The sequence below is a fragment of the Phodopus roborovskii genome, unplaced genomic scaffold (assembly GCF_943737965.1).
Source record: "Phodopus roborovskii unplaced genomic scaffold, PHOROB, whole genome shotgun sequence".
NCBI lineage: Eukaryota > Metazoa > Chordata > Mammalia > Rodentia > Cricetidae > Phodopus > Phodopus roborovskii.
This window is the reverse complement of record NW_026125759.1, coordinates 1,158,655-1,184,432: the sequence shown is the minus strand read 5'-3', so window position 1 is coordinate 1,184,432 and position 25,778 is coordinate 1,158,655. Positions and strand designations below refer to the sequence as shown.

At 39.7% G+C, this 25,778-nt stretch overlaps 1 protein-coding gene across 4 annotated transcripts; it reads left to right on the top strand.

The window, feature by feature from the left end:
* The first annotated feature begins 3,428 nt into the window (after positions 1-3,428).
* Positions 3,429-25,250, top strand: Pabir2 (PABIR family member 2). 4 transcript variants are annotated; one of them, XM_051178598.1, is made up of 9 exons: positions 3,429-3,812; positions 6,370-6,448; positions 11,473-11,516; positions 11,614-11,668; positions 11,913-12,014; positions 12,297-12,382; positions 13,366-13,427; positions 16,143-16,239; positions 24,652-25,250. In XM_051178598.1, exons 1-9 carry the CDS (start codon positions 3,715-3,717, stop codon positions 24,719-24,721), a joined length of 693 nt encoding a protein of 230 aa, XP_051034555.1. In that variant the 5' UTR covers positions 3,429-3,714; the 3' UTR covers positions 24,722-25,250. The 4 variants fall into 4 exon arrangements, with proteins under 4 accessions (XP_051034555.1, XP_051034553.1, XP_051034552.1 ...); XM_051178596.1 differs by having other exon boundaries at positions 13,363-13,427; XM_051178595.1 differs by lacking the exon at positions 24,652-25,250 and adding an exon at positions 23,742-24,301 and having other exon boundaries at positions 3,432-3,812.
* The last annotated feature ends 528 nt before the right edge of the window (positions 25,251-25,778 follow it).

Genomic DNA, 25,778 nt, shown 5'->3' with positions numbered 1-25,778 from the left:
TTGTGTATCCTTAATGACTCTAAGGTCAGAACCATGTGACTAACACTTCCAAGTTTGGCTACCAATTTGGATTTAACCATGAATACCTTGAATCATATTTGTAACCACTTTGATTTGTTGTAGCTTTTTAGGGACAGAAACTTTCTTAGGCCTTTTCATACATTTCTGGATTATCTCAGTGGGTCACTCCTCACTTTATGCCAATATGGGTCAGGCCTCACCTTGATCTCCTTATCTCTTTCAGCAGAAGCCTTGGCTCCAACATCAAATTTCTCTTTCTCTCTCAAGCTGTATATTTTGCATCCCCCCCTCCACCTTGCTCTTTTTCATTGTAGACCTGCATAAGAATGATTATGTACAACCATGTGACAGAGTCAATACTGAACTTTCTTGAAACCTCCTCCACCAAAGACATTAGTTCATTATTTTATAATTTATTCTCAGGCAAATTATTAGGACAAGAGCAGAAGGCAGCCACATTCTTTCCCAACATATCACAGGAATGGTCTTAACCCAGATGCTGATATGAAACATCTTGAGTTGGACCTTCACATTCCACATTGCTCTCACCACTACCATCTTCCAAGATCCTAGCAATATGACCCATTAATCTCTACTTATAGTGTTCAACTGATTTTTCTAGTTCAAAGTCCCAAAGATTTCTACATTTCTCCAAAAAAAAAAAAAATTCAACAGTTCAAGAGTCAGCTAAATTGTTTGACTTCTCACAACTAGGGATCATCAATGTAGGCATTGAGAAGAAAACTATTTAGCAAGAGGAATGGTCATTGTTGAGATCTTGAGATATAAATAGATACAAACTTTGCTCTAGTTCTATGACTCTAGACTCTTGTGTTTGGCATTTTCAGCAATAGAATCCTACCATCAAGTCTGAGAGGCTAACAAGGAACAAGGAGCAATGGCAATAACATGTAATGTTAGAGATTTATCTTTGTTTCTGTTGTTTTATTTAAGAGAGGTTCAGAGTGTCTCTAAATGTAACTCAAGTAGGCCTGATGTCACAATCCTCCTGCCCTGACTTCCATTGCTGAGGTCATGTTTTTAATGCACCTGGCAGATTAAATGAAATGGTTGGGGGGGTGTGCTTTCTGAACCTTCACCAGTTCAGGGTTTTGCACAACCCATGAGTCATTTCTTTGGTTAAATAAAGTCAGCTAAATTTAATTTGCCTGATGTCTTTAACATTCCAATAAGCTTTACTAAAGAGTAAATACTAATTAAATAATTTTACCGGAAAAAGTAATAAACTGTCCAAAAGTTCTTTGTAAGTCTTCATAATAAGGCCAGCAATATGGATCATGGAGGTAATGGAGCTTGCTGCTAAGCCTGACAATTTGAGTTTAATACTTGGACCCCACATGGTGAAAAGAGTGGGTTGACATTCTCCAGTTGTCTTCTTTGCCTCAAACGTGGGCCATGCTGAGATGTAAAATTACAATTGTGTGTGGTAACTTTAATTTGAAGCAATTGAATTGAGGAGACAAAGAAATTATTTTTGCTAAATAAAATATTATTTTATTTAGTTGCGTGTGTGAGCGAGCTTGCATGAGTGTGCGCATATGCAAGAATAAGACATTGGATCCCTTGGAGCTGAAGTTATAGGTAAGTGAGCCGCTAGATTTGGTTGGTGGAAACTGAACTGTTCTTTGCAAGAACAGCGAATGCTCTTAATCACTGAGCATTTTTTTTTTTTTGGTTTCTATTTTTTTTCCTAAAATAAAAACACTTCATTTTAATTAATTGTGTGTGTGTGTGTGTGTGTGTGTGTGTGTGTGTGTGTGAATCTATGTCACACCACTATGGATGCCCTATGGGACGAGGGTGTGGAGTGCTCTGGAGTTGGAGTTACTGGAGGTTAATGGAGCTGCTTGTAATGGACGCCGAGAAGCTAACTTGGCTCTTCTGGATGAGCAGCAAGTGTTCTCAAAAACTCAGCCATCTCTCTAGCTCTATTTTGCTATATCTTCAAACTAATTTCATAATTATATTTCCCTTACTTTGTAGCTTTGGATGATTGAAAGGATGCAGCATCTTGGGAGGGATATTCAGTGATGAAAATGAGATGATTTAATATTTTTACAGTTGTTATAATGCTGCCTAGCATGTAGTTTGTGCCATGTGGGGGCTTTTTCAACAATTCTAGCTCTCACATGCATCATATTATGACTCTTAGAATCTTCTTAAGCCTTGGGAAGAAAATGAGTCTCTTATTTTTGCCTATTGCAGCTAAAACAGATGATATGAAAAAGAAATCAGACCTTGGTAGACAAAAACAAAAACAAAACCCAAAAAACCAACAACAACAAAACCGAGGAATCTAATAAATGAGTAAGAGGATTTAAGAGATGGCTCAGAAGTTAAGGGTGCTTGCTGCTGTTACAGAAGACCAGAGTTCCAATCCCAGCACCCAAGCTGGGAAGCTCAAACCACCTTGGTTGCAGCTCCAGGGGATCCAGAAGCCTTCTGTGACATCCTTGGGAGCGCATGCACACATGCACATGCATAGTAGAAAAATGACTGAGGATCACAGAGGTCAGAGTACAAATTTGGAGTGAAATAATGTGAAAATCTCTTTCTCTTGAATATTACTCTAAAAACTGATACTTCAGTCTCTAAACGATTGGCTCTTTTCGAAATACGGCGCCAGGGTTCCCGGACCAATGCCACGCAGGAAGATTTTGGGCCCCCCTGGAAACGCCCCTCCCCTTTGAAGGCGGGTTGCTGGGCGAGGCTCTTACGCATGCGCCTTGCTCGCAGGTCCATTGGAGCAGCTGCCAGGCGCATGCGCGATGCCCAATGGGCGACAAGATGCGGAAGAACTGGCCCCGTGGAGGCTCCCATTTCTGAAGCGTGGGAGGCAAAAGAAGAGGCAGATTGTAGAATTCAGTTTGAGCTCCAGCGGGTACCGCAGGTCTTTAAACCCAATAAGAGGAAGGAGCAGCACTGCCGTGGCGCAGACAGCGGACCCCTTTTCCGAGTCCTGCAGGCGGGTGGGGGCCAAGGAGTGAAAGGCGCCATCCCTGAGCTGAGGGGCCCTGGGGGCCGGGTCCTGGAGCATGGCGGACTGGACAGAGACCCTGAGCATGTGGAGGTGGAGCTGCCGAGGCCGCCTGGCCAGCTGTCAAGTCCTCATTGCTAGCGCTGCAAAGGCAGCCAGAGGAATTGTCGCCGAGCGGCGCTTGCAGTCTTAGGCGGGAAAAATGACAGCATGAGTTCTGCCACTGCCTGGTTTCCTCCCCTTTATTCTCCTTCTGTGCCTTCCTCTTCCATACATCCCGTCCTTTCCATACATTCCTTTCCCATCCCTGTGCGCCTCTTCCTTCTGACCTTTGTCCTCTTTTCCCACTTATGTCCTCTTCCATTTATCCTATACACTGCATTTCCATCTATCTTTTATCAACCAACCTCGGTGCCTTTTTCTTTCTCCCGCCTTTGTCTTTCCTCCATCCTTTTTTCTTCATCCTGTCCCCCTCCCAACAGAAGCTCTCAATCCTCCTCTGGCCCCCTACCCACTCCCACATCCTGCCTCATCTGCATCCTCCTCCCCTACTTTTCTCCGCCCTCGCGCCCAAGCCTCCGCCCATTAGCCCCCGCCCCCAGCTGCCAGTCCCCAGCAGCTCAGTCCTGCAGTGAGTCCATAGCAAAGCACCAGGAGCTGAGCACCGCTGGCTGTGCTGGCTAGCAAGTCTCCGAATGGCTCAGGAGAAAATGGAGCTGGATTTTGAGGCTGACACATCTGATGGGGGCACCCTGAGACGGTCCAACAGTGCTCCCTTGATCCATGTGCTCAGGTGAGCAGGACTGGGGAGGACGGAGTGTGGGATTCAGAGCTTTGTCCCTGGGCAAGAAGTCTTCCCGAAAGTGCCAGTTCGAGTTCATCTGGACTCCAAACTGAGGGGTTGAGGTCTTATTTTCTTCACAATGTCTTGGCTCCCTAGATGGAGGGAAAGTTTGACCTCATACTCTGGCCATGTCTGAGAAAGGGGCACTCTCTACCTGGGGGCTGTGTTGTCCAGTTTTGAGAGAGAATGTAGAAACCGTCTGGATCTGCTGACAGGTTGCTTGCCCTGGCTAATTTCCATCAAGGCAAGTCGAACTGAACCCCCTGAATTAGGCTTGTAACTTGACACCTGTATCTAAGAGCTGCTGTTTCTATGCCGAGTTTAGGAACCCTGGCATTAACAGGGGTTTGCTTTAAGAAATCACAGTTTATCTAATAACTTGGGATTATATGGTGCGCTCATATCTTATTAAGTGGTTTGGATTTGTTACAGTGTTTTCCGTTTTTAAAGCTGCCTGAAACGCGTTACAGTGACTAAAAAGAAAGAAAGAGCAATGGTTTGTAGCCTAGTTAGGTAAAGCAGAGGTTTGAGAAAATAAGGAGAAAAAAAAACACTCCTTTCATTTTAGTGACAGGATGTTTGTCTCTTCGTGTGAACAAGACACCAAGGAGTTTAAAGTAAAATCTTGTGATAATGAGGGCTGGTTGGCACACCTAATGAAGCTATTGAAGCTATCACATTTCACTTTTGTAAATAGACAATTCATCTGAAGAAAATTTTGAGACCCCCCACAGAAAGGGCATTAATACAGTACAGAGAAGTAATATTAGCCCCAAACATTTTTTTCAAGCACAGCTGAAGGCTTGATAATGCTTTGCCACAAATTGAGCATCTGTATTTTGCAGAGGGGCAAGTATTTTTTCCCTAGATTGAAGTATGATTTTGAACCTGAGGGAATGACAAAGTGGCTGTTGCATTTCTGATGTTGTCCTTGGCATTGCCTAGTAATTTTTGGATTCAAGAGGAAACTGTCCCTTTTGTCTCATCCTCCACCCCACCTCTCCTTGTCTTGTGAAAGTCTGGTAAGCAAGCAATTGCTAGGGCCATGAGCTGTCCCACTGACCTGCATTTAGACAACTAAGGGAAAAAATCCCACTGTTTCGTGAATCACAATTTAAGTAATTACTTGAAAGATAGCATGATGTGACAGACAAGGGGAGAAGAGACCAGGCCTGGTCTCAATTGTCACCAGCTAACTGTGCTGAGTACGTTACTTAACCATTTCGAGTCCGTTTTCTCATGTAAAAACGAGGGTAGCTGGAATAGGTATTGTCAGTGGTCTCTTAGAGCCGAGTACAGTTCAGATTTGAAAATGCTTGGATTCCTGTCATGGGCAGAACAGACTGCTAGGCACGTCGGGGATATCATGCAAAGCTGAATAAAGCACCTCTCCTCAGAGGCTTAATGACCATTTTCACTTATTTTCTATTTCTTTCCTTTTTTCCCTTTTTTTCTACTTTTATTATGATGCTGGGGAACCTTTAAAAAAAAAAAAAAAAAGACCAGAAGGTAAAATGTGAGCTCTGGTTAGCAGTGCTTGTCTGTTAGCATGCAGCAGGCTATGACTTTATCCACAGGAACATAGAGACATACAAATATACTGGTAATGTAGCTCAGGATAGAGCTTTTGATGGGGATATGCAAGGTTCTTGCTTCTATCTCTAGCCCTTCAAACAAAAATAAAAAGAATGTTTACCCAACTGCGGTGATACATGCTTGGGCCCAGGAGTTCAAGACCGGCATGGACAACATAGCAAAACCATGTCTTTAAAAAGCAAGGCCCTGTCTCAAGAAGCTTGCATCTCCCAGCTTCTTTGAGTTTGAAGTGGGGTTGACTGCATTATGTTTGTGGAATGAGGAGAAGTTTGTGCTACGCCGTCATGGAAGCAAGGCTTTTGAGATAGGTGCGGAAGGAGAGGAAGGATTTTGACAGATGATGGTAGGGTGTGTGAGGTCAAAGGGGAAACATGAACAAAAAGGAGAAAAAGCAAACCTTTTCAAGTTTATCTATTCCCTTGGACGTGGGGATTCAGAGATAGAGCAGTAGAGCCAGTGCTTGGGGCAGACATGTTGATGAGAATGGGTTTAAGAATGGGCTCCCTAGCTCTTCTCAGAGTAGCACACAAACCAGTGAGTAATCCTCATGGTTCTCTAGGGTAAAGAGATGAGCTGCTCACATCTGACAGGAACTGGTTTGGGGGTATAGTTCTGACCTGAAGCAGCTGGAATGAACCAGTCTGGAGCTCCGCCCTACTCCTCTCAGAGCTGTCCCCTAAGCACTGAGGAGATAAGTATCTAGCAAAAGCAGAGGGTGTAGCACTTGAGACTGGCCTGCGAAGAGGACGGTAAGGAGGTCCTCAGCTGGAGGAAATGATGAGCCATTGAAGAGTTCATTGTTAATTACAGATCGGAGGGTGTTGAGCTCAGTTGACAGACAGCTTCCTTTAGGAGACGCTAATCCTTTTATTTTATTTTATTTTATTTTATTTTTCTTTTTACTTTTCAGTGACCTTTCACAGGTTTTTGAGCCATATCCACTTAGAACTCGGAGGAACAGTACGACAATTATGAGCCATCATAGCTTGGTAAGTATCAAAGTAAGTATGTGCAGCGATTTAGATTGGAGGGAATACTTTCAAATGTAGCTCTTGCTGGGAAATTATGTGCTGTGCACATTTTTTTTTTTAAAAAAAAAAAAAAGATTTATTTTCCCCATCTTGTTTACCAGCTTTGCCTTGACCATTCAGCATTTGGTATGCACACACTGGGTTGTGGGGGGCTTAAAATTGCTTGGTGTAGGACTTTGTATTTGTAAAAATTACTCCTTGTTATTTATTTCTACGTGCGTCACAGCTGTGAGGTAAATCAGGAATAACTTCCAAATATAGCCGAGAACCATGGTCTTTATTTGTCATAGGATGTAAAAAAAATCACTTAAATAGTGGCAGAGTGTCTCTGACACTCATCTGTCAGATAACACTGGTTGTCTAAAATAAAGACCCCTGGAAAATACATTTATATTCCCAGAAGAGTGGATGAGTGTGTCTTTTCTCTGTAGCCAGAGCTGTTGGGAATCGCTGTATTAGATAGCTGCACTGGGGAAATTATGAAGAGCTTTTTATATAGTAGCACTTCACATGCAGGGTTCACTCACTCGGCAGCTTTTACACAGCTGAGATGTAAGCACACCGACCTCTAAATGGCTGAACTAGATTTCCACAGTCTGTGCACAAAGGTTCATCCATTTATTTATAGGACAGCCTCCCTCTCTGACCCCTGAATCATCTAAAATTTATACACAATTATAATAAGCTTCCAACTCAGTGGTGTGTTCGAGGCAGCAAATCAGAAGAGGTACATTTGGGTTAAAGGTCTGCTAATCCTTGCTAGCAAGAGAGGAGGGAAAAGCAGAGCGGCAGACAGGATTTTTTCCCCCTCCCAATAGTTTGTGGTTTGGTACAAGGGCTCAGATCCTGTTGATAGTCCCGAGGGTGTCACTTGTATGGAAGCATATGGTAATGTTCTTAAGGAAAGGGTCCCTGCTCATTAACCTTTTCTTCATTTTCATGAACGCCTACATTTTGATGATGTTTTACATGCTACAAAGTCCTTTCATTCATTCAGTTCATGTAACAGTCTCCACAAAGTAGAAAAGAGACAAGGCATGAGGTAGTTTTTGCTCAATCGTGAGCAGTTGCAACGGACTCATGACACAAGTGACGTGCTTAGGATCACACAGGAGTGACAGAGCTGGCCCTGGACTTGAGATCTCCCAGTGCCTTTCTGTTTGGTCTAACATATTTGAGAAAGGGACACACTATAGCACATTTTAGAAGGATTGCGACTGAACTGGCTAAAAATACTTAGAGGGGATGTTAGCTATCTAGAGGTTGGATTCGCTTCACCTGCTTCCCTGACGGTACTTGAAAATATAACTACTTATTTTTGTTGGGTATATGAAAAATGTTCTTACGTGTTATACAGCTGTGCTGCTGATAAGAGAAGCATAGCCAAGACGGGAAAAACGAATTTGCCTCTCTACACTTCACTTAGCTCTTTTATAAGAGGTGAAGATTCTTATCCATTCTGGTCTAGGCTCATCTGTCATTACTCCCCATCCCTTTCTCTGGCTGCCTCATTTTCTAAAGGGCCATGGTAATTCACTGATCCTCATGCTGCCCATCAACCCCATCGTTCTCCTTTCTCGAGTTTTTGCTCCTTCAAAACCTACTTTAATCCTTATATCTCCTTTGTACACGTTCCCACACCATTATGCTATTAATGACACTCTATACTAATATTACAGCACACTGTATAAATCTTAATGTGCTCATCCGTGTCCCATAGTAACAAGCAAAGAGTAAATTGTTGGCAAATGAAATGGAAAGGATGAGATGGTAAAAAGACAAGCAGAGAGATAGGCTCTCCATAATTTGCCAACTGATTAGATATATGTGAATCATCTAAAATTTATACACAATTTTAGTAAGCTTCCATCTCAGTGGTGTGTTCGAGGCAGCAAATCAGAAGTGATACGTTTGGGTCAAAGGTCTGCTAATACTTGCTAACAGTTGATTTGGAGGCCAAATTACATTCCTTCAAAATAATCATAGTCCTGTCACGAAGTGTAAGATATAATTCAAACCATGGATTTTTTACAGGATTGTAACAGTCATAATGTAAATAATTACTATTTTCCATAAGAAATACAAATGAACGTGAGTGTAAAACCAAACATAACAATTATTCTGCTTAAGCAACCTTACAGCATTACAACTTTTTAAAATAACAATTATGGGAGAAGGAGGGTTCCAGCTGACTAAAATTGTGTTTCATTGTGACCAGAGGAGTGATAGTACCCTGATTACAAGGAGAGAAGTTGGAGAGACGGGTAGTTTGAAAAGCAAGATTAATTCTCTCAGGGGGCTCAGGTACCACTGGTTCAGTGCTGTTCTCCAACACCATAGTCTAAATCCTTGTTGTTTATTCTCTGCTGGCTTCCTGATTTACCACTGTTCTAGCCAAAGACGCTTCTCATTTCACACATAAAATAGTCCCCTGTCTTTTCATTTTAAAATTATTTATTTATTTATTTATTTAATATATGTTTGCGCTTGCACTTCATATATGTGCACCATGTGCATTTAGCAGTCCATGGGGGCCGGAAGAGGGTGTTGGGTCTCTTGGAACTGGAATCACAGACAGGTGTGAGCTGCCATGTGACTTCTGGAAATTGAACCTAGGTCCTCTGCAAGAACAGTAGCTCTCCCCACTGAGCCTCTCTCTAGCCCTGACACCTGTCTTTTATAAGAGCAGTTTTCTTCTCCTTAGAGTGCCTTTGTCTTCACATACAGGGCTACTCCCTGGTGGTTAATATGTTTTCCGAGGCCCCTGTCACTTGGTGTAGCCATTGTCTCCTGTCTTGTCCCCTCAGTCTCTTCTCGAAATCTTTGGCTCCCACCTTTTCCTCATATTGTCTAGGACAATGGTCTTCCTTCATGTAAGTCTGTCCTTTCCTTTCCCTTCCCTGGCCTTTTTCAAAGAATAATCTCGCCTTGACTATCTGGCTCCTTGTCTCCTAATTTCCCGCTAGTTGGTAATCTTGCTGCCTCTACCACAACTCCATTAAAGGATGCCCTTGAAAATGTCACTAATGCCCACTTAATTGTCTGTGTCAGGGGGCTCGTTTCTTATCCCACTTGGGCTCTTTGCTTTCCTTAACACCGTTTAGCCAGCATTTCCCTAAAGCTCTTAGAAGATTTTTTTTTCACCTGATAAATTATTCTTATTTCTGGTTCTAGACATAGTTCTGTTTTTATCTCTCTCTGGTTCAGAGCCACTTTATAGTTTTGTCTAAGATTGAGAAGTATGTTTAATCAATGTTGAGTTTAAATTCCTGACTTGCTCCACAGTTTGGGGCCATCCTCACTTTGACTCGAACCTCAATATCTGTCACTGGGTTTCTCTTTTTTTGTATTACACGGGTTCTTTATTTCTCTAGATGACACATGTGTGCTCGTCTACATCAGCCTGTTAGAGTAATCCTACCTGATAGTTTATAATTTTTGAACAAATTCATTAAAAGTTCACTGCTAAACATGTGTTGCTTTCATAATGCAAGAGATGACTTTACAAAGGATTTTATGCAAAGCTTTCCAAAACATAGGAGAGAAAAATATAAAAGGGGTGGGTAATGGGGGTATATCTTATAAGGAAAAACATTTCTCAGTGGGTAATTTTACCTGAATTAGCTTTTGCCTAGGAAGCCCATTGTTATACTGCTCACATTAGAGTTGTGGATTTTTTTAAAGTTGTAATAGCATAAGGCTTCTTGAGCAGAATAATTGTCTTGTTTGATTTGATACTCTTGCATGTTCCTTTGTATTTCTTGGGAGAAAATAACCATTATTTACATTATAGCTATTACAATTTCGTGAGATCCACTTATTTGAATTACAGTTTACATTCTGTGACAAGATTGTGATTATTTTTGAAGGAGCATAATTTCGCCTCCAAATCATTTCAATTTTGTGATATTAAAAAATGAGGGCTTGAGAACATTGATAGAGTCCTCGCCTGGCAGGCATGAATCCCTGGCTGGGCTCATCCCCAGTACTCCACACACCAGATATTCAATAGGTGGAGACCGGAGGATCAGAAATGCAAGGTCATCATCATCTAGCTAAATAGTGAGTTCAAAGCCAGCCTGGGCTATATGAAATCCTGTCTGAAAGAGAGGAAAAGATGATATAAAGGAAACAGCAATTATTTTGAAGGTTAACCTTACCTTCTTTCATTGATCTTGGCTTAGGCAGTGTGCATACAAGGTGAACAGTCTTTCCTTGAAGCTGATCTTCCTTTAACTCTTATGGTTTGTAGAGATAGCATTAGAAATCAAACCTTAGAGATGATTTACAGCATAGAAGCAAAATGTTCTTGCCATTTTAAAGTATTTTTGAGAACATTAATCATATACAAAATGTTGTGCCAGGTTTGTTAGCCTATCTTTACTCATTAGTGCATCAGTAATAAAAATTGATACCATTGGCATTTTTTTCTTTCCTATTTAACATAGCTCCTTATTTTAGTGGAATAATGAATACTTCCAAGGCCCAGTCTTTTTTTCCCCCTTAAATTTATACAGCTTTCGATTCATTTGGGAAAAGTGCTAAAGTCGGGGCCTGTCTGGCGACAGATGGTGCTTTGAGGTTGGACACCTGGTGCGCTTTCTAAAGACTGCATGCATTGCCTCTAGTGTATTAATGTTTAGGGGTTTGGAGAGCTAAGTTTCTAAGAATTTGAAGAATTATGCAGGAAGAGGTTGTCCACTAATACTGACAGTGACTGATGGTTTGTGATGCACAAAGTAGTGAATGTTTACGTTTAACTTACTAGCTCAGGTCAGAAATTAAAGACTAAAATCTTAAAACTCAGTGAAGATGCCACTCCAGTTAACCAGACGCATTATACTTCTTCGAAGTCTGCTCTAAAATACTGATAAGACATGGCTGTCAATCTAAGAATGGTAGCTCCGATTCCCTGGAGGTATTTCACTGTTATTAAGAACATAGCTGAAAACTATGACTTACTAATGTGCTTCTCCTTATAGGAAGAAGGCCTGGATATGATGAACAGAGAAACTTCCCATGAAAGGTCAGTGGTTGGCAAGGGCAGGGCCTCGCCTCATGTAGCAAGTTTGTGAACTCTGCTGACTGTTTTTTTGTTTGTTTGTTTGTTTGTTTGTTTTTAGGGAAGCTCAAGCAGGAATGCAGATCAGCCAGTCATGGGATGAAAGCTTGAGCCTGGTAAAGTGTTCCCATGTGTGCTTGTTATGTAACTTTCCAGAAATCTTTGTGCTATTCAACTGACTTGGTAGATTCTTTCATACATGGTAGGCTTCCTGCTTCCAGAGTGACCCTTAGTTTTGATCTCTGCTTTACCAGAAAAATGTTTGAATGTGTCCATTTCTACTCTTCAGAATATTGGTATGTTATTGTAGTATATGAGATCTGCGATATGCTGAATGACGGCAATATTTTATATTTACAGAGTGATAGTGATTTTGACAAGTCAGAGAAATTATATTCTCCCAAGAGAATTGACTTCACTCCAGTTTCTCCGGCGCCTTCCCCAACCAGAGGATTTGGAAAGGTAGGATATTGTCAACAAGTTATTAACTGTCTTTTTCACAGTGAGCTGTTTATTCTAAAATATATATCTATATACACAATTCAGCTCACTTTCAAAGTCTCCATAGACTAGAACAAGTAATAAAAACCCATGGAAGTAAATGGGGAAAATGTCATATGTAGGAGGCCCTGGCATAGCTATGCCGCTTCTGTCATATTTCAAAAGAAAAACAACAACAAAAGAAGAGCACCTTGGAAAACTGATGTGCTGTAACTGTTTTAATAGTCCATGTACTTTCTCTAGCAGTGCTTTTCGCCATCCTTGCAAATGTTTGTGAGTAGCAGTGGCATGCCACCAAGTCCTGTTTCGAATCCAACACATTATTCAAGGTAAGTGGATTTGAATGTTAAATGTAGGGACTGGAAAGATGGCTCAGTGCATAAAAGTGCTTGCAACTATGAGGATGTGAAAATAGATCATTGAATCCACATGTAAAGCTCCTCATGGCCACTCAACACCTGTAACCTCACTGGGAGGTTGAGACAGGAGGGTAGCTCAGGCTTGCTGGCTGCTTACCCTAGCTCCAGATTTAGAGACCTTGTCTCATAGGAATAAAGTAGAGAGGGATAGACCCTAAAAGCATTACCACACAGACACATGAACTTGTACATGCATGTGCACATGCAGGCATAACACACACACACACACAGAGAGAGAGAGAGAGAGACAGAATGGGGGGGAATGTGACTGGAGTATCACTCATTACTTTTTTCCTCTAATTTTATTATGGAATGTTTCATACATACATCAAAATAGTTAGAACTTCATAAGAACAACCATATGCTCACCACTTATATTGAGGCATTAACATTTTACAAGATTCCGTGTTTGAGATTTAATGCTGATTGATGGATTGATTGTGATACTGAGGCCTGAACCAAGAGCCTCCTGAGTGCTAGGCAAACCCTATCACTAAGCTACATCTTCAGTATTTAATGTTGATTTATGTTCAGAGAAAACACATGCACACACACACACATACACACACACATACACACACTCACTCACTATCATACTAACACCCTTTTAAAAGATAAGAGGTTATAGATGAAATTCCAAACAAATTTTTTTCATGAGACACTTTTCTTTAAGCAATTGTGGGTATTTTGCCTTAGAGAATATTTGTTTTAATGAATAAAATGTCATGATTTTTCATATCACCATATGCTGACTCAAATCACCCTACACTATGAGCACTTGGTATTTCCGACTTTATGGCCATCCATGTTATTTATATGGTGGGCTCTAATGCTGATAGCCTGTAATCTCGGAAGAACTTCATATCACTCTATTTGTTTATTTGTCAAAGCAGGAGGAGTCAGAGTCCAGTGAAATGCATTAGGCCCAGTGTTCTTGGTCCTCTTAAGAGAAAAGGTATGTGGCAACTATGGTTAATAGCATTGTGCTAGATGCTTTAAACACACTAAGAGAGCAGATTTTAAATGTTCTTATAAAACACCAGAAGAAAAGGTAAGTATATTTGTATATGTAGTACATCATGATATTGTACACCTTACTAAGTATGTATACATTCATCGTAATAGTATTGGGGTAAAGAATTCATCACACTTCTGATATAAATTTAGCCAAGACTGAATTAGAAACTAGAGTTTTTGTCTGAATTAATTTTTTTCTAAAGAAATATTAAACATTTTAAACACATGCTCTATAGGTTCTAAGTTATATAAATTAACTATTTTATGTTGTCTATATCTGAATAATATTCTTATATTCACATTATTGATATGAATAATTGTCTTTCAGTGATCTGAGTATGAGAGATGCACATGTGTGCAGAAATATATACTGATATAGCAAATAGATCTCCACACATGGAGTTTGCTCAAAGGGGGTTTACTTCCCCATCAGCAAAGTACGAGTTATCCAAGAGTCATGTTGGTAAAGATTGTGATGTGTCTGCGTGCTCTCTCAGTTGTCCATTTTTAACCACAAAGCACTGAAGTTTTCTCAGTCAGCAGTAGTTTTATATGTTTATGTAAAGCCCTTGGTAGTGTCCGTTACAGGGCAGAGATATTTGATATCAGTTTAGTCATTATTCCTGGCCATTTGACTGTATGATTGGAAGAGCCAGGTAACATTTTATTTTCTTTTTTATTATTAGTGTTTTTGTTTTATTTTGTCTTATGTCACCCAGGCTGGCAATGAACTCACTACATAGCCAAGAATGGCCTTTACTCTTAGTCATTTTGCTTCTGTCTCCCATATGTTGTGATTATAGGTAGGTGCTACCATATTCATATAATTTTCTTTCGTTTTCATCAGCATAGAAAATAAGGGTTCCTTTATGGCGTGTATGCTTACTTAATTTATGATGATTCTCCCTCACTGCCCTATTTCATCCCTCCTCTGCTACTTGGGGGGTTTAAAATCAGAAGTCAGAGGCAGGAGGATCACAATAAGTTTGAAGCCAGGTGGGGTTACACAGTGAGTTCTAGACTACCCAGGACTACACTGGTAGTTTGCCCATATTCCAGTGGATGGCCCTAAACCCATGCACATATGAACAACACTAATTGGACTTAGTAGGCTATAAAACAAATCATGAAAATATGAAATTAGAATGGGAACATGAGGATGTAGAGGACCCAGGGAGAGTAGGAAAGGGAAATTGGTGATGAAAATTATATATGAAATTATAAAAAAATCTTAAAGATGATATGCTTTGGAAAGTAAGTCTTGATATAATGATAATATTTATATTTAGTAACAAGTTCTTTTATTTAGTCTTGCAAGGAATCATTCATAACCTCAGGAATGTTCTCAGGAGTATTATATAAAAGTATACATTAAAGTTATTATTTTTGTTACCATTAATGTAAAATCTGTCTAGAAAGTTACTGGAATTGCTGTTTGTTTAGTAGCTATTCCAAAATCTACCAGTAGGTGGAGAGATTCTTTGCTAGAGTTTAAAACCCTACACACTTTAAAAGAGTCACTGAACAAAGCAAATAAAAAAAATATAACTTTGGTGGATTTCAATAACTTTTACAATAGCTCAAGAAGAAAAATTAATATTCTTTAATTCATAATAGGGTAAATAAGGTTTACATGTGTTCTTGCTTTCTCTATCTTTTTTTTGGTCATAAGTAGTTCATACAATCTTAAGTTCAGTTCCATGGTCCTACTGAGGTGGAGCAAGGCTCCTAAATTCAGTAGGTTTAGTTTTTTCAAACTTTCTTGCTTGTTTGAGACAGGGTTTCACTCTGTAGTACAGGCTGATGTGGCATTCTGGGTAGTGCAGTTACTCTCAAATTTGGTGGTTATGTTCCTGTCTCTACCTCCCAAATGCTGGCATTATAGACATCATTACCATATTTATCTTAAATTGTCTTTCCCATTCTATTTTCAAGCTCAGATAAATCCATCAAATCCAAGGAATATGCATGTTTGAAATAAAAACAGAGCTTGGGGCAGAGGAGAAGAGGCAAACATTGGTGCCATGTTTTATAATTACAGATTCAGTGAAAATCTATAGGGTTGAGTAAACCAGTACAACTCCGAGTTTGTGAACTGAATTACTGTTATTGCTTTCAGGTGTACTTTCAATTATAGTTTTATATTTAGTATATCACCTAACTCAACCTCCTATTTCTACACTATCAGAAAATACATCTTATTGCTGTCCTGTTAAGATATTGAAAGATACAAAATAAATACACTTTGCTAGTCATAAAATATTCACTGTGAGTTTTAACTGTTTGGGAATACGTACTTTTGCCTGATAAAATCAGTATTCTCTTTTATTAAAGTGTGTGTGTGTGTGTAAGCTATTACTTTTTGGTCAAGGTATAAAATAGCATATCTGTCTCATGTTAAAGCACACAAGAAGGTCACTGTTTTAAGAGGGAGCTGTTTTGAAAGAACTAACCTGGAAGTAGCTACATAGCCCAGGCTTAACTCTCGTTCTTCCCGCCTTCATCTCTGGAACTCTAGACTCCAGGCACATTTGGGAACTTTCATGTAATAGCTTGAAGTTCTGAACTTTGTCTGAACAGATATCCTCCTCATTTTAGCAGCAGTCTGCATTTGTGAAATTGGTTTATGGGAGCTACGTTTCTTGTGTTGTAGGGGAAATGGAGACAGAAAGCCAGCCTAAGAGACTCTTCCAAGGCACCGCCAACATGCTGTCTGGAGATGCTGCGCAATTGTCTGATCTCAGTTCATGGTAAAAATGAAATGAAAATAAAAAAACTATTAGTCTATGGCTCATGTTAAAAAAAGAACCACATTGAAATAATATTGAAATAATGTAAAAGTAACCCACACTCACATAGGTGAAGATGATATTGAATGACTAGGCATTTTGAAAGTCCCAAGTACACCCGTTTTGCCCCTTTATTTTGTTCTTAGCTTCAGGGTGGTGTAGTGTCATCAGCTGACTGGTGTAAGAAAGAGCCTTTGGGTGAGTGTGGAGAAATGCATATTGATTATCACTGTTCTGCTTGCATTTCATATTCCATGCTTTTGAATTTAAGAGATGGCTGCTTTCTCTTAACTGGTTGTATCAGTCAAACTTTTGTTCATTATGACCAGTTCCTTGGCATGAGCAAGGGAGAAGGATTGATGTCAGCTCATGGTTTCAGAAGTTCCAGTCTGTAGTTCTCAGGCTCTCTTGGTTCTGGGCCTGTGGTGATGCAGATCATCATGGAAACCAAGAAGCAGAAAGAAAAGGGAGTAGGGATAAGGTATGACTTTCATGTACAGTCTCCAATAGCTTCCTTGCTCCAGATGGGGTCCTTCTCCTAAAGTTTCTGCCACTATCCAAAATAGCTCCACTACCCAGGCAACCAAGCCTTCAACACATGAGCTGACAGAGGACATTTCATATTCAAAACATTTTATCTGTGGTATTTGCTAAGCAATGTGATCTATTGTGATAAAATATTTCTCTCTCTCTCTCTCTCTGTCTATCTATCTATCTCTGTCTTGTTTTTTGAGACAGGGTTTCTCTGTATAACAGTCCTGGCTGTCCTGGAACTCATTCTGTAGACCAGGCTGGCCTTGAACTCACTGAGATCTGCCTGCCTCTGCCTCCAGAGTGCTGGGATTAAAGGCTTGTACCACCACTGCCCAGCATGATAAAATCTTTTTAGAAAATTTTAGTAGTCGGTCACAATGCTGTGTAATCCAGGCTGACCCAGAACTTACATCTCTCCTGCTTTAACCTTCTGAGTACTGGGACCATGGGCAAGTACCCCAGCTTAAATGTACAGTTTTATAGTAACAGTTACTAATTCTTATGGTCCAGGTCACATGACTGATGGTCTTTCTCATTCTAGTTTAGGTCTGTAACAGAAGGGTTTTCAGTATTTTGTGAGAATTGACTTCTTTTCCTATTCTTAAAGTTGAGCAAGATGCTCACAGACATCTAGGAGGAAGGCATAGTAGCAGTTCCAAGGTAATATTTTGAAATCTTTCAGGATGCTTCAGTCAATTTGCTGAGTATCCATATTCTACATATACATATTCTATATATGTGTAACACCTTTTAGAACTTTTCAAGCCCTGAATTTCATAGCTGAGAGTCCTTTTTTAAAAACTCACAAGGCCATTTACTTTTAAAATAGAATGGAACCCTCTAAATGGAAGAAATATAAAAGCCACTCACTGCTGTAAGGGTTGACAATTTCTTCTTCCCAAATTGCATGTATATCATTTTGTTTAAGATAAGTTGTACTTCTAGGTGAACAAGTCCCAACTTCTTGTCACTTATGAGGCTTGCTGACTGGTACGGTTGAAATGCCTTTTAGATTGTTCCTATTTGTATCTTCCACTGTCTCTGTGTGTCCTGTGCAGCTCAATTGCTAATTTTGGTACACTGTGTCCTCCCAGATATGTAGAGATTGCAAAGAGCAATTCCTGAAGCTTGTCAAGAGGACTAGTGGATGAAACTATATACCTGGTGTAAAGTGCATGTGGCTTTTATGGTAAAGTGAGTATAGGCACATGACTATAAATAGATTTGCTTACCCAGTTATTTATCAAGTGATCCAGTGAGGAAAAAGTTCACCACAATTTGCCAAGTAGAAAACAAGGAGAATGAGGAGCTGGGTGTATAGCTCAGTGATAGAGTGCACATTTGACTTGTAAAAAGCTATGTATTCCACTTCCATCATGGTAAAAAAATGCATGATGATATATATATATATATATAATTTTTTTACATTGCCACAAAATAACAAAAGAAGCTCATGCAAATTAGAATGCAAAGATAGGGAACAGGTTGTGGTAACACATTCCTATACTCCTAGCACAATGGAGGCTGAGGTAGATTGCTTAAGCTACATCACCTGAACTATATAGTGTGTATCCAGCAAAGGAAAACCAGAAGGGGGCATAGCCCAGTGATAGAGAACTTCTTTAGCATGTTCATGGCCCTTGGTTTTATCCACAGCAATACCAAATCCAAAAAAAAAAAAAAAAGAAAAGAAAGAAAGAAAAAGGAAAAGGCACAGTATATTTTACTTGTGGGCCCATTCCTTGTGTGGGCACCCATCTTTTATCAGCATAGCTATAGAACCATGAGTAAACCTGTAGTAGCTGTGAGAGTTCTGTAGACATAGATTTTAATAATAAATGAAAGGATCATAGTGTCTAGGAGTTTTGGGTCAGCCTGAGCTACAGAGTGAGACCTTCCTTCTTCCTCCAAACAAAACAAAACCAATAACTAAAACGATGGCTTAGTGGGTCAGAGTACATGAAGTACAAACATGAGAACCCAAGTTCAGATCTGCAGCACCTACATAATAAAAGCCAGGCATGGCCACATATACCTATAACTTCAGTGCTGGGGGTTGAGGGAAGAAATAGGTGCATCATTGCAGCTTGCTGATTAGCTGGCATAGCTAAGAAACTGGGAGCTCCAGGTTCAGTGAGAGATCCTGGCTCAAGAGATAAGGCCCAGGGAGACCCAGCATCCTCCTCTGGTCTCTACATGAACAATGACAGACATGACTATTCATATGCACACTCATGCATGTACTATACACACAAGCCTTTCCAAAGGTAGTTAATTAGTTTACAAGTAACATTTTTAAATGGCACCTCAAAGGTTCTTAAAGCTTACAATTGTGTTAAGATCTGCAGGACACCTTATATACTAAGGATGCTGACATACAAGAAGGAATTTTGTGTGAGTTACTTTTAATAACGAATCTGGATTCTACTTTTACAGAATCTTCTGTCTCTTAATGCAATTTCACTGGTCAAAATCATATGTCTGTATTCTTAGAAATCGGGCCAGAGGTAGGAGCCACCTGTGTCCTGATTTCTATTGCTAAAGATGGCAGTCTACTTGATAGTGAAAGTAAGGAAACTTTCTTTTGCTCTCTGTTAGAGAGTGGCTCAAAGATCTTACAACTAGTACACATATGATCTCATCTTTTTAAACTTTTCTTAGTCTTTGTCCCATCCCACAAAGCAAAGGGAAAGACACATTTTATAGTCTTTAAAGTTTATGTGTTAGTTAATAATCTTTAAATTTTGACATCTCTGAAGTATAAATTAAATTAGAATATTGAATGTGAACCCATTTAGGGCTTGTGTCCATTTGGGCATACTTTTTATTTCCACTTTTTCCCCTAAAAAAAAAATCCTGAAATCACTGTCAACACAATGTGGAGAACATCAATACCACAAAGCTGGAATTATGTCATTTTACGTTTAGTATTTGTGAACATCAAGAGTTTGAGCACATCTCAGAAGTATGCCTTGTTTTGTACTTTGAGTTTTTTGTTTTTGTTTTTCATATTAAGAATTTCCCTTTTGTTCTTGTTCCTCATTCAGTGGAAATAAGACTGCGTGTGTCTGCAGCACTGCAAAGCAAACAAAGGCATTTTCGGGGTCCCTAGCCATGTGGTGCAGATTAAGTGGTAACCTGTTTTGTCTGTAAAAGGGAAAATTCTCACGTTTTCTTGCCCAGTGCATCAGTATTTGATGTGATGCTTAGTTTTTGTTTGTTTCTTTGCTTGCTTGCTTTTTTGAGACAGGGTTTCTTTGTACAACCCTGGCTGTCCAGGCTGGCCTCAAACTCGAGATCCACTGCCTCTGCCCTCCCGAATACTGGGATTGAAGATACTTGCCACTGCTGCCTGGCATAATGTTTAATTTTAACATTTTGAGTTAGTTCTATAGTTTGAGTCTTTTTACATAGTCCAGACTAGCCTAAAATCCAGTATGTATCCCTGTCTACTTTTGAAAGTAATGAGTTCTGGTTCTACAGGCATGTGCTATCACACTCTAGCAATCATTATTTTTAATGTTTTTGTTTTGCTTTTAGAGACAGAATTCTTACTCACTATCCAAAGCTAACCTTACACTCACTATGTAGCCAAGGATGACCTTGAACTTCTTATGCTCCCACTTTGTCTCTGAAATGCTGGGATTACAGGCATGTGTCACCGTGTCTAGATTATTCTTCTACAATTGTCTATTTATTTATTTGTGTGGAAGCATACACATGTGGAGATCAGAGGACATCTTTCAGGAGTTAGTTCTGTTCTTTGAACTTGGGTCATCCGGCTTAGCAACAAGTGCCTCTACTCACTGAGCGATATCACCAGTCCTCCTAGCTTATTTTTAATATATATTTATATAAGAGTGGTTTGTATGGATCCATTCACTTTCAATTCTGTTAGTCCTGTGGTTAGTCTGAGTTACCCTTGCTTTCCTATGATTATCTGGCTTTTGGCCACTAGTGGAAATAAGGCTCATTATCATTAGCACTCCCATCAGATATTACATAAAAAATAAGAAACTCAAATTGGACAGGAGGACCCTTCCTTTTAGAAGCTGTGGCATAAGTTGTGATTGTGAGCAATAAAAATTACTTTCACGCAGTAATCTCTGTGGATTCCATAGTTACACAAGGACCTAATAATGGGGTGATATGACCTGTGGCTTCTGATTAACTAGACCAGAAACCAGCTCTTAGTTCAGTGGCAATGAACTAAGTTAAGCTTTGCTATGTTGTGAAGCTAAATTGCTGTGGAGACAAAATGTACTTATGCCATTTTTACTTATAGTGAGAAAAAATAGAGACTTTTGTGTATAATGCTGAAGAAGACATTTTGAAATGCTTAGTTTTTCTATTAGTAATGTCTCTATCATCTTTTTTTTCTTAACTGATTAACAATTTTAGAAAATCATTTCTAAACACAGTCTTATTTGGAATAATAACAAATGTCACCTAAGTGAGCAGGTGGTATTACAGATGAAATCTTCTTTCTTTTTCTTCTTCTTTTTTGTTGTTGTTGTTGTTTTGTTTTTCAAGACAGGGTTTCTCTGTGGCTTTGGAGCCTGTCCTAGAACTTTCTCTGTAGACCAGGCTGGTCTCGAACTCACAGAGATAGATCCTCCTGCCTCTGCCTCCCAAGTGCTGGGATTAAAGGCATGTGCCACCAACGCCCAGCCAGATGAAATCTTCTAATCCTGGGCTCACTGTCATTCTGGTGCTTGCAATAAAGAATTCTTTATCCTCAGATTATTTGCATGGTGGCCATGTATTAATCTAAGTCTCTTTCTTCCTGCCAAATGACATAGAACATGTCCTTGTGCTGCACAGCCAGTGTGTGCTTTAGGAAAGTAAATTCATTTTAATATTAGTCTAGGCAAAAAGCTGCAGAGGAAAATTCACATATGTTCCAAAGGCAAACAGAAAGGTCCTTTTGATTTCCCAATGTCTTGGATTATCTGTGGAACTTTTTTTTTCAGTTGTTGAATAATTCATATTTTTGGACCAGTTTGCCATGTGGTTGAACAAATATGAGAGCTAAGTTTTCCAGACTTCTTCCTTAAAAGTGGTATTATTAATGATGCATTTGACAGACTGGACATAGTGTAGGAGCAATGTGGCATATACTGTTTCCATTTTTTAATTTTACTTTTCCAAAACCTATTCATAATCTGTCTTCATGTAAAAACAACCTACAGGCAATAGAAAGAGATGACAGAGGAGACTGTGGTATAGCTCCAGTGGTCCCCCCATGTCTGAGAGCCTGGGTCCCATCCCTAAATGACATTTAAAAAATAGGAGTAGAAAAGCAGGAGAGGAAACTTGCTTTTCAGGGGGATGGTGTAGGCTCAAGACTTACACATATACTGTAAACTCCTTTGCATTGGAAATATATCAGCTTAGAAACTTACAAAAATAATATTAAATACTTAGAGTTTTGATTGCCTGTATTAGGACAAAGTGGGGTTTTGCAAAGAAGCTAGTGACAGACTAGAACTCATATTTCCTTGAGTCATAATTCCTTCTCTAATTCTATGTTTTTCTTCCATTTGAACACATAAAAAAAAAAAGTGTCTGTGTGAACTTAAACTGCCAGACTGCTCCTGCAGTTTGGCTCTCACTGTGTTCTCTTGACTCTATACTGTCTCTGTACTTGCCAGCTTTTAATTCCCAGAAGCATCCTTGCTTCTTCCTACACCTTCCCAAGTTAATGCCTACTCATCTTTCCCATCAAAGCACAGATCTCGTCTTTGAGAACCCTTTCACAAATCCTCCAGGTTAGCAGGTTGCCCATGTGTAAGACTCTCACAGTCCTCTGTTTCCCCCTTTATCACTCACATCACAAAATGTAATCATTTTTTATGAACCTGATTGTTTACATTTCTGTCTCCCCCACTATCCTGCATGTTCAGTGAAGCTGGGGAACTTGTCTGTCCTTTGTACCATTATCCTTCAAGAAGCTACCTGCTTGCTACACTTGTCTGGGGCTTAGTAAATATTAGAATAAGTGAATGAGTCAATTCAAGGCAAATATAAAGCATAGAACCATGACCCCTAAGAATTGCAGCAAGAAAGGTGGCTTGAAGTCAAGCAGAGGTCCTCGATTCCATCTCAAGTACAAAGAAGCCAGGGTTTAAGGCAGGCCAGATTGACTTCAGGGAACACTGAGCATCTGGGCTGTGTGGGAAGTTTATCCTGGGATGGCTTATAGAGGTGCTTGGTGTCCAAATCATTTTTATTGGGAGGATGAGAACAGAGGCCAGTTGTTTGGATTAAAGAGACATGATGGGGACCACGAGGAGGGAACATTTTAAAAGCTTAACCGGAGAGAAACTGAACGGTGTAAGAAAAGGAGTCTTTCACAGATAGCATGGAGACCCTTGGGTCTGAGAAGAAATAGTATAAGAAATTGACAACATGGGAAGAATAGGAAAGGTATGTAATTAGAGGAGAAAAACATTTTTAAAATACTTTCATTGAAGTTTATTTTAGGGCAGTTGAAAGAGTAAAGTATTGTGCCTGAAGACACTTAAGGTAGTTTGGGAATAGGTACCTTAGTAAACATCAGTTATTCCTGCCGCAAGGCTCAAGAAAAGTAGGAAGATAAATAAGAGGACAGAATCTTTTGGACAGAAGGTCAGGAACTCCCTCACAATAACCTTGGCATGTTAAGAGGAACACTTATCGTGTGTTACATAGCCGGATGCCTCCAAGGGGATGGTCAAATTATACAGATTATGAGTCATACTCTGGGTTTCCATGGTTTTATCAATTTCCTCAACATAGTACATTATGCATTTCATTGCTGTGGCCTTTATGCTTTTTATTATTCACCAATGCTGTACTGATGTGTGCGTCCTTGAATTCATGTCATTGCATGTTATGTTGACCCTGATACATGCATTCGCTTATAATTCTTTTTGCTTTGTCCTCAGTTCAGATATTTTGGATGGCAGTAGTATCAGCAGTGGCTTGTCCTCAGACTCACTGGCTACAGGCACCGCTCCCGCACAGTCTCCAGTAGCATGCTCCAATTCATGCTCTTCGTTCATCTTGATGGATGATCTCTCACCCAAGTGACTTAACCATTTCTGATACAGTGTTTTCACTATTTCCCACATAAAACATTCTGTGGGAAATGCAGAGAACTTTGATCCACAATGGGGATTAAAGTTTGGCACATTACAACCATTGTGATGCTCCTATCTCTGGGCATCTCTATCCTCTGAAGTTCAATTTTGCAAGCATAGTCACTTTACTAACATCGGTTTTGGCTGATCTCGTTTTGCGTTTGATAACTAAATCTCAAATACACAGTTTTGATTGCTTGGAGGATTTTTGTCTTGGTGCTTCAAAGAGCACTTACTTTCAAACATTTAAGGGGGGGCACTAATATGTAGCTTCTATGATTGTTCTTTGCCCTACCAGTGACATAACAGAGGTGATCAGAAATTCTCTTGCTTGAGAGATTTATAAAAATTCTTTGTTGACTACATACTTTGCCATCTCTTTATTTCATAGTAATATCAAATTTCTTTGGATTATATCAACGTTGTGTTGTGCATCAGCTTTAAACTACATTATTTTGTTTTCATTTCCTGTCTGAGCTGCTTACTTCCATCTCTCACGGAGAGGAAGCAACTTTGCTTCCATCACCCCCGCATCGCTTCTTTGCTGTTGGGATGTATGCGGTGAAGATTGATTTTAGAGTGGAGAATGTAAATGGACATACAGGGTGCTGCATTAGTCACCTCAGGGTTCTTAGGACTTTGCTACCACAGTCGCTGTTTCTCTCCCCAAACCTGCTGCCCTAAGGAATATATAAAATATTGTTGATATTTCTAGGTGGTGTTATCAAGGAGAAGAAATTCCTGCCTTGACCAGATGTGTGGAGCATCTCCAAATGAACGAATAGTTCTTTACACAAAGCAGTGTACAAAAGCAAGCGTCCATGAAGCTGTCAGTGTCTCGGGTAGTATTATGAGGCCTTAGGTGCCTTGGGGTACATTGCTGTGCTGTAGGGGATATATATCATAAGGTCTTGTGGAAATGGAAGCTTTCTGTATGTGAGTGCAGTTTGGTTTGATTTTTTTTTTTTTCTGATTCTTTTTCGTCACTGAGTTTGTTTTGTCATGTGGTGACTTGTGGTTTTTTGTTGTCTGTTTTGGTTTGGTTTTGGTTATTGTGTTGTGGTAGAGTCAGAACCCAGTTCTTGTTCTTGTTGCCCTATAGAGGGCAGTTTAGTATCTCTAAGGAAGCTTTGAGGCACTGAAAGGGTTAGTGATACTGTGCCCCCTGCTTCCAGTTGTTTCTTGAGCTCTGAGCAGTGTATATGCAGTGTGATGTAACATATGCTCTGTCATTTTTACAAGAGGAGACTCCTGAGTAAAATATTTCAGAAATCCAAGTGTGATCTAATGTGACATTATTATTTATGACACTACGTAGAATGCCCATGTTGTTAGATTTCCATGAATGTTGAACATGGTGGGTGGACTATTTGCTTAATAGTCACATTTACCTGTTACAATTGTGATATTTTATTTTTAAGTGAACATAAGAAAGAAACAGAAATGATTAAGCTTAAGTCAAAGAAAGAAACAGAAAATGATTAAGCTTAAGTCTTTTGAAACATAAAATCCTTCGAGGTGGTTTGAAGGCATTCACAGACTGGAAATTAGTGTGCTTGAAGCAAAACCTCTCTCCTAATCATTAGAGACCATCACTTAGCTTGCAGCAGTCCCGTTATAGAATCAGGTCTGTTCTTAAGTTTACATTGTAATCAGTGTCATAACAGCTATTAATGGCTTTAGTTCCCATGCTGCTTTAGCCTGTGCAAAGCTCATAATCCTTCGAACTTAACAGAAATGTGCTGTTATAAGAATCGTCCCCTTGTGTGCCATTTTAAAGAAACGTTTCTTTGATGGCACTTGCTATATCTACTCTGTTAATGAACCGTGTTCAAAGGCTTT

Excerpts from the sequence above, each read along its gene's own strand:
- Pabir2 (XM_051178594.1), top strand. The coding sequence starts at position 3,715 with ATGGCTCAGGAGAAAATGGAGCTGGATTTTGAGGCTGACACATCTGAT. Across the intron at positions 6,449-11,472 it reads TTATGAGCCATCATAGCTTG|GAAGAAGGCCTGGATATGAT; the intron begins GTAAGTATCAAA and ends TTCTCCTTATAG. Across the intron at positions 12,383-13,362 it reads AATCCAACACATTATTCAAG|CAGGAGGAGTCAGAGTCCAG; the intron begins GTAAGTGGATTT and ends TATTTGTCAAAG.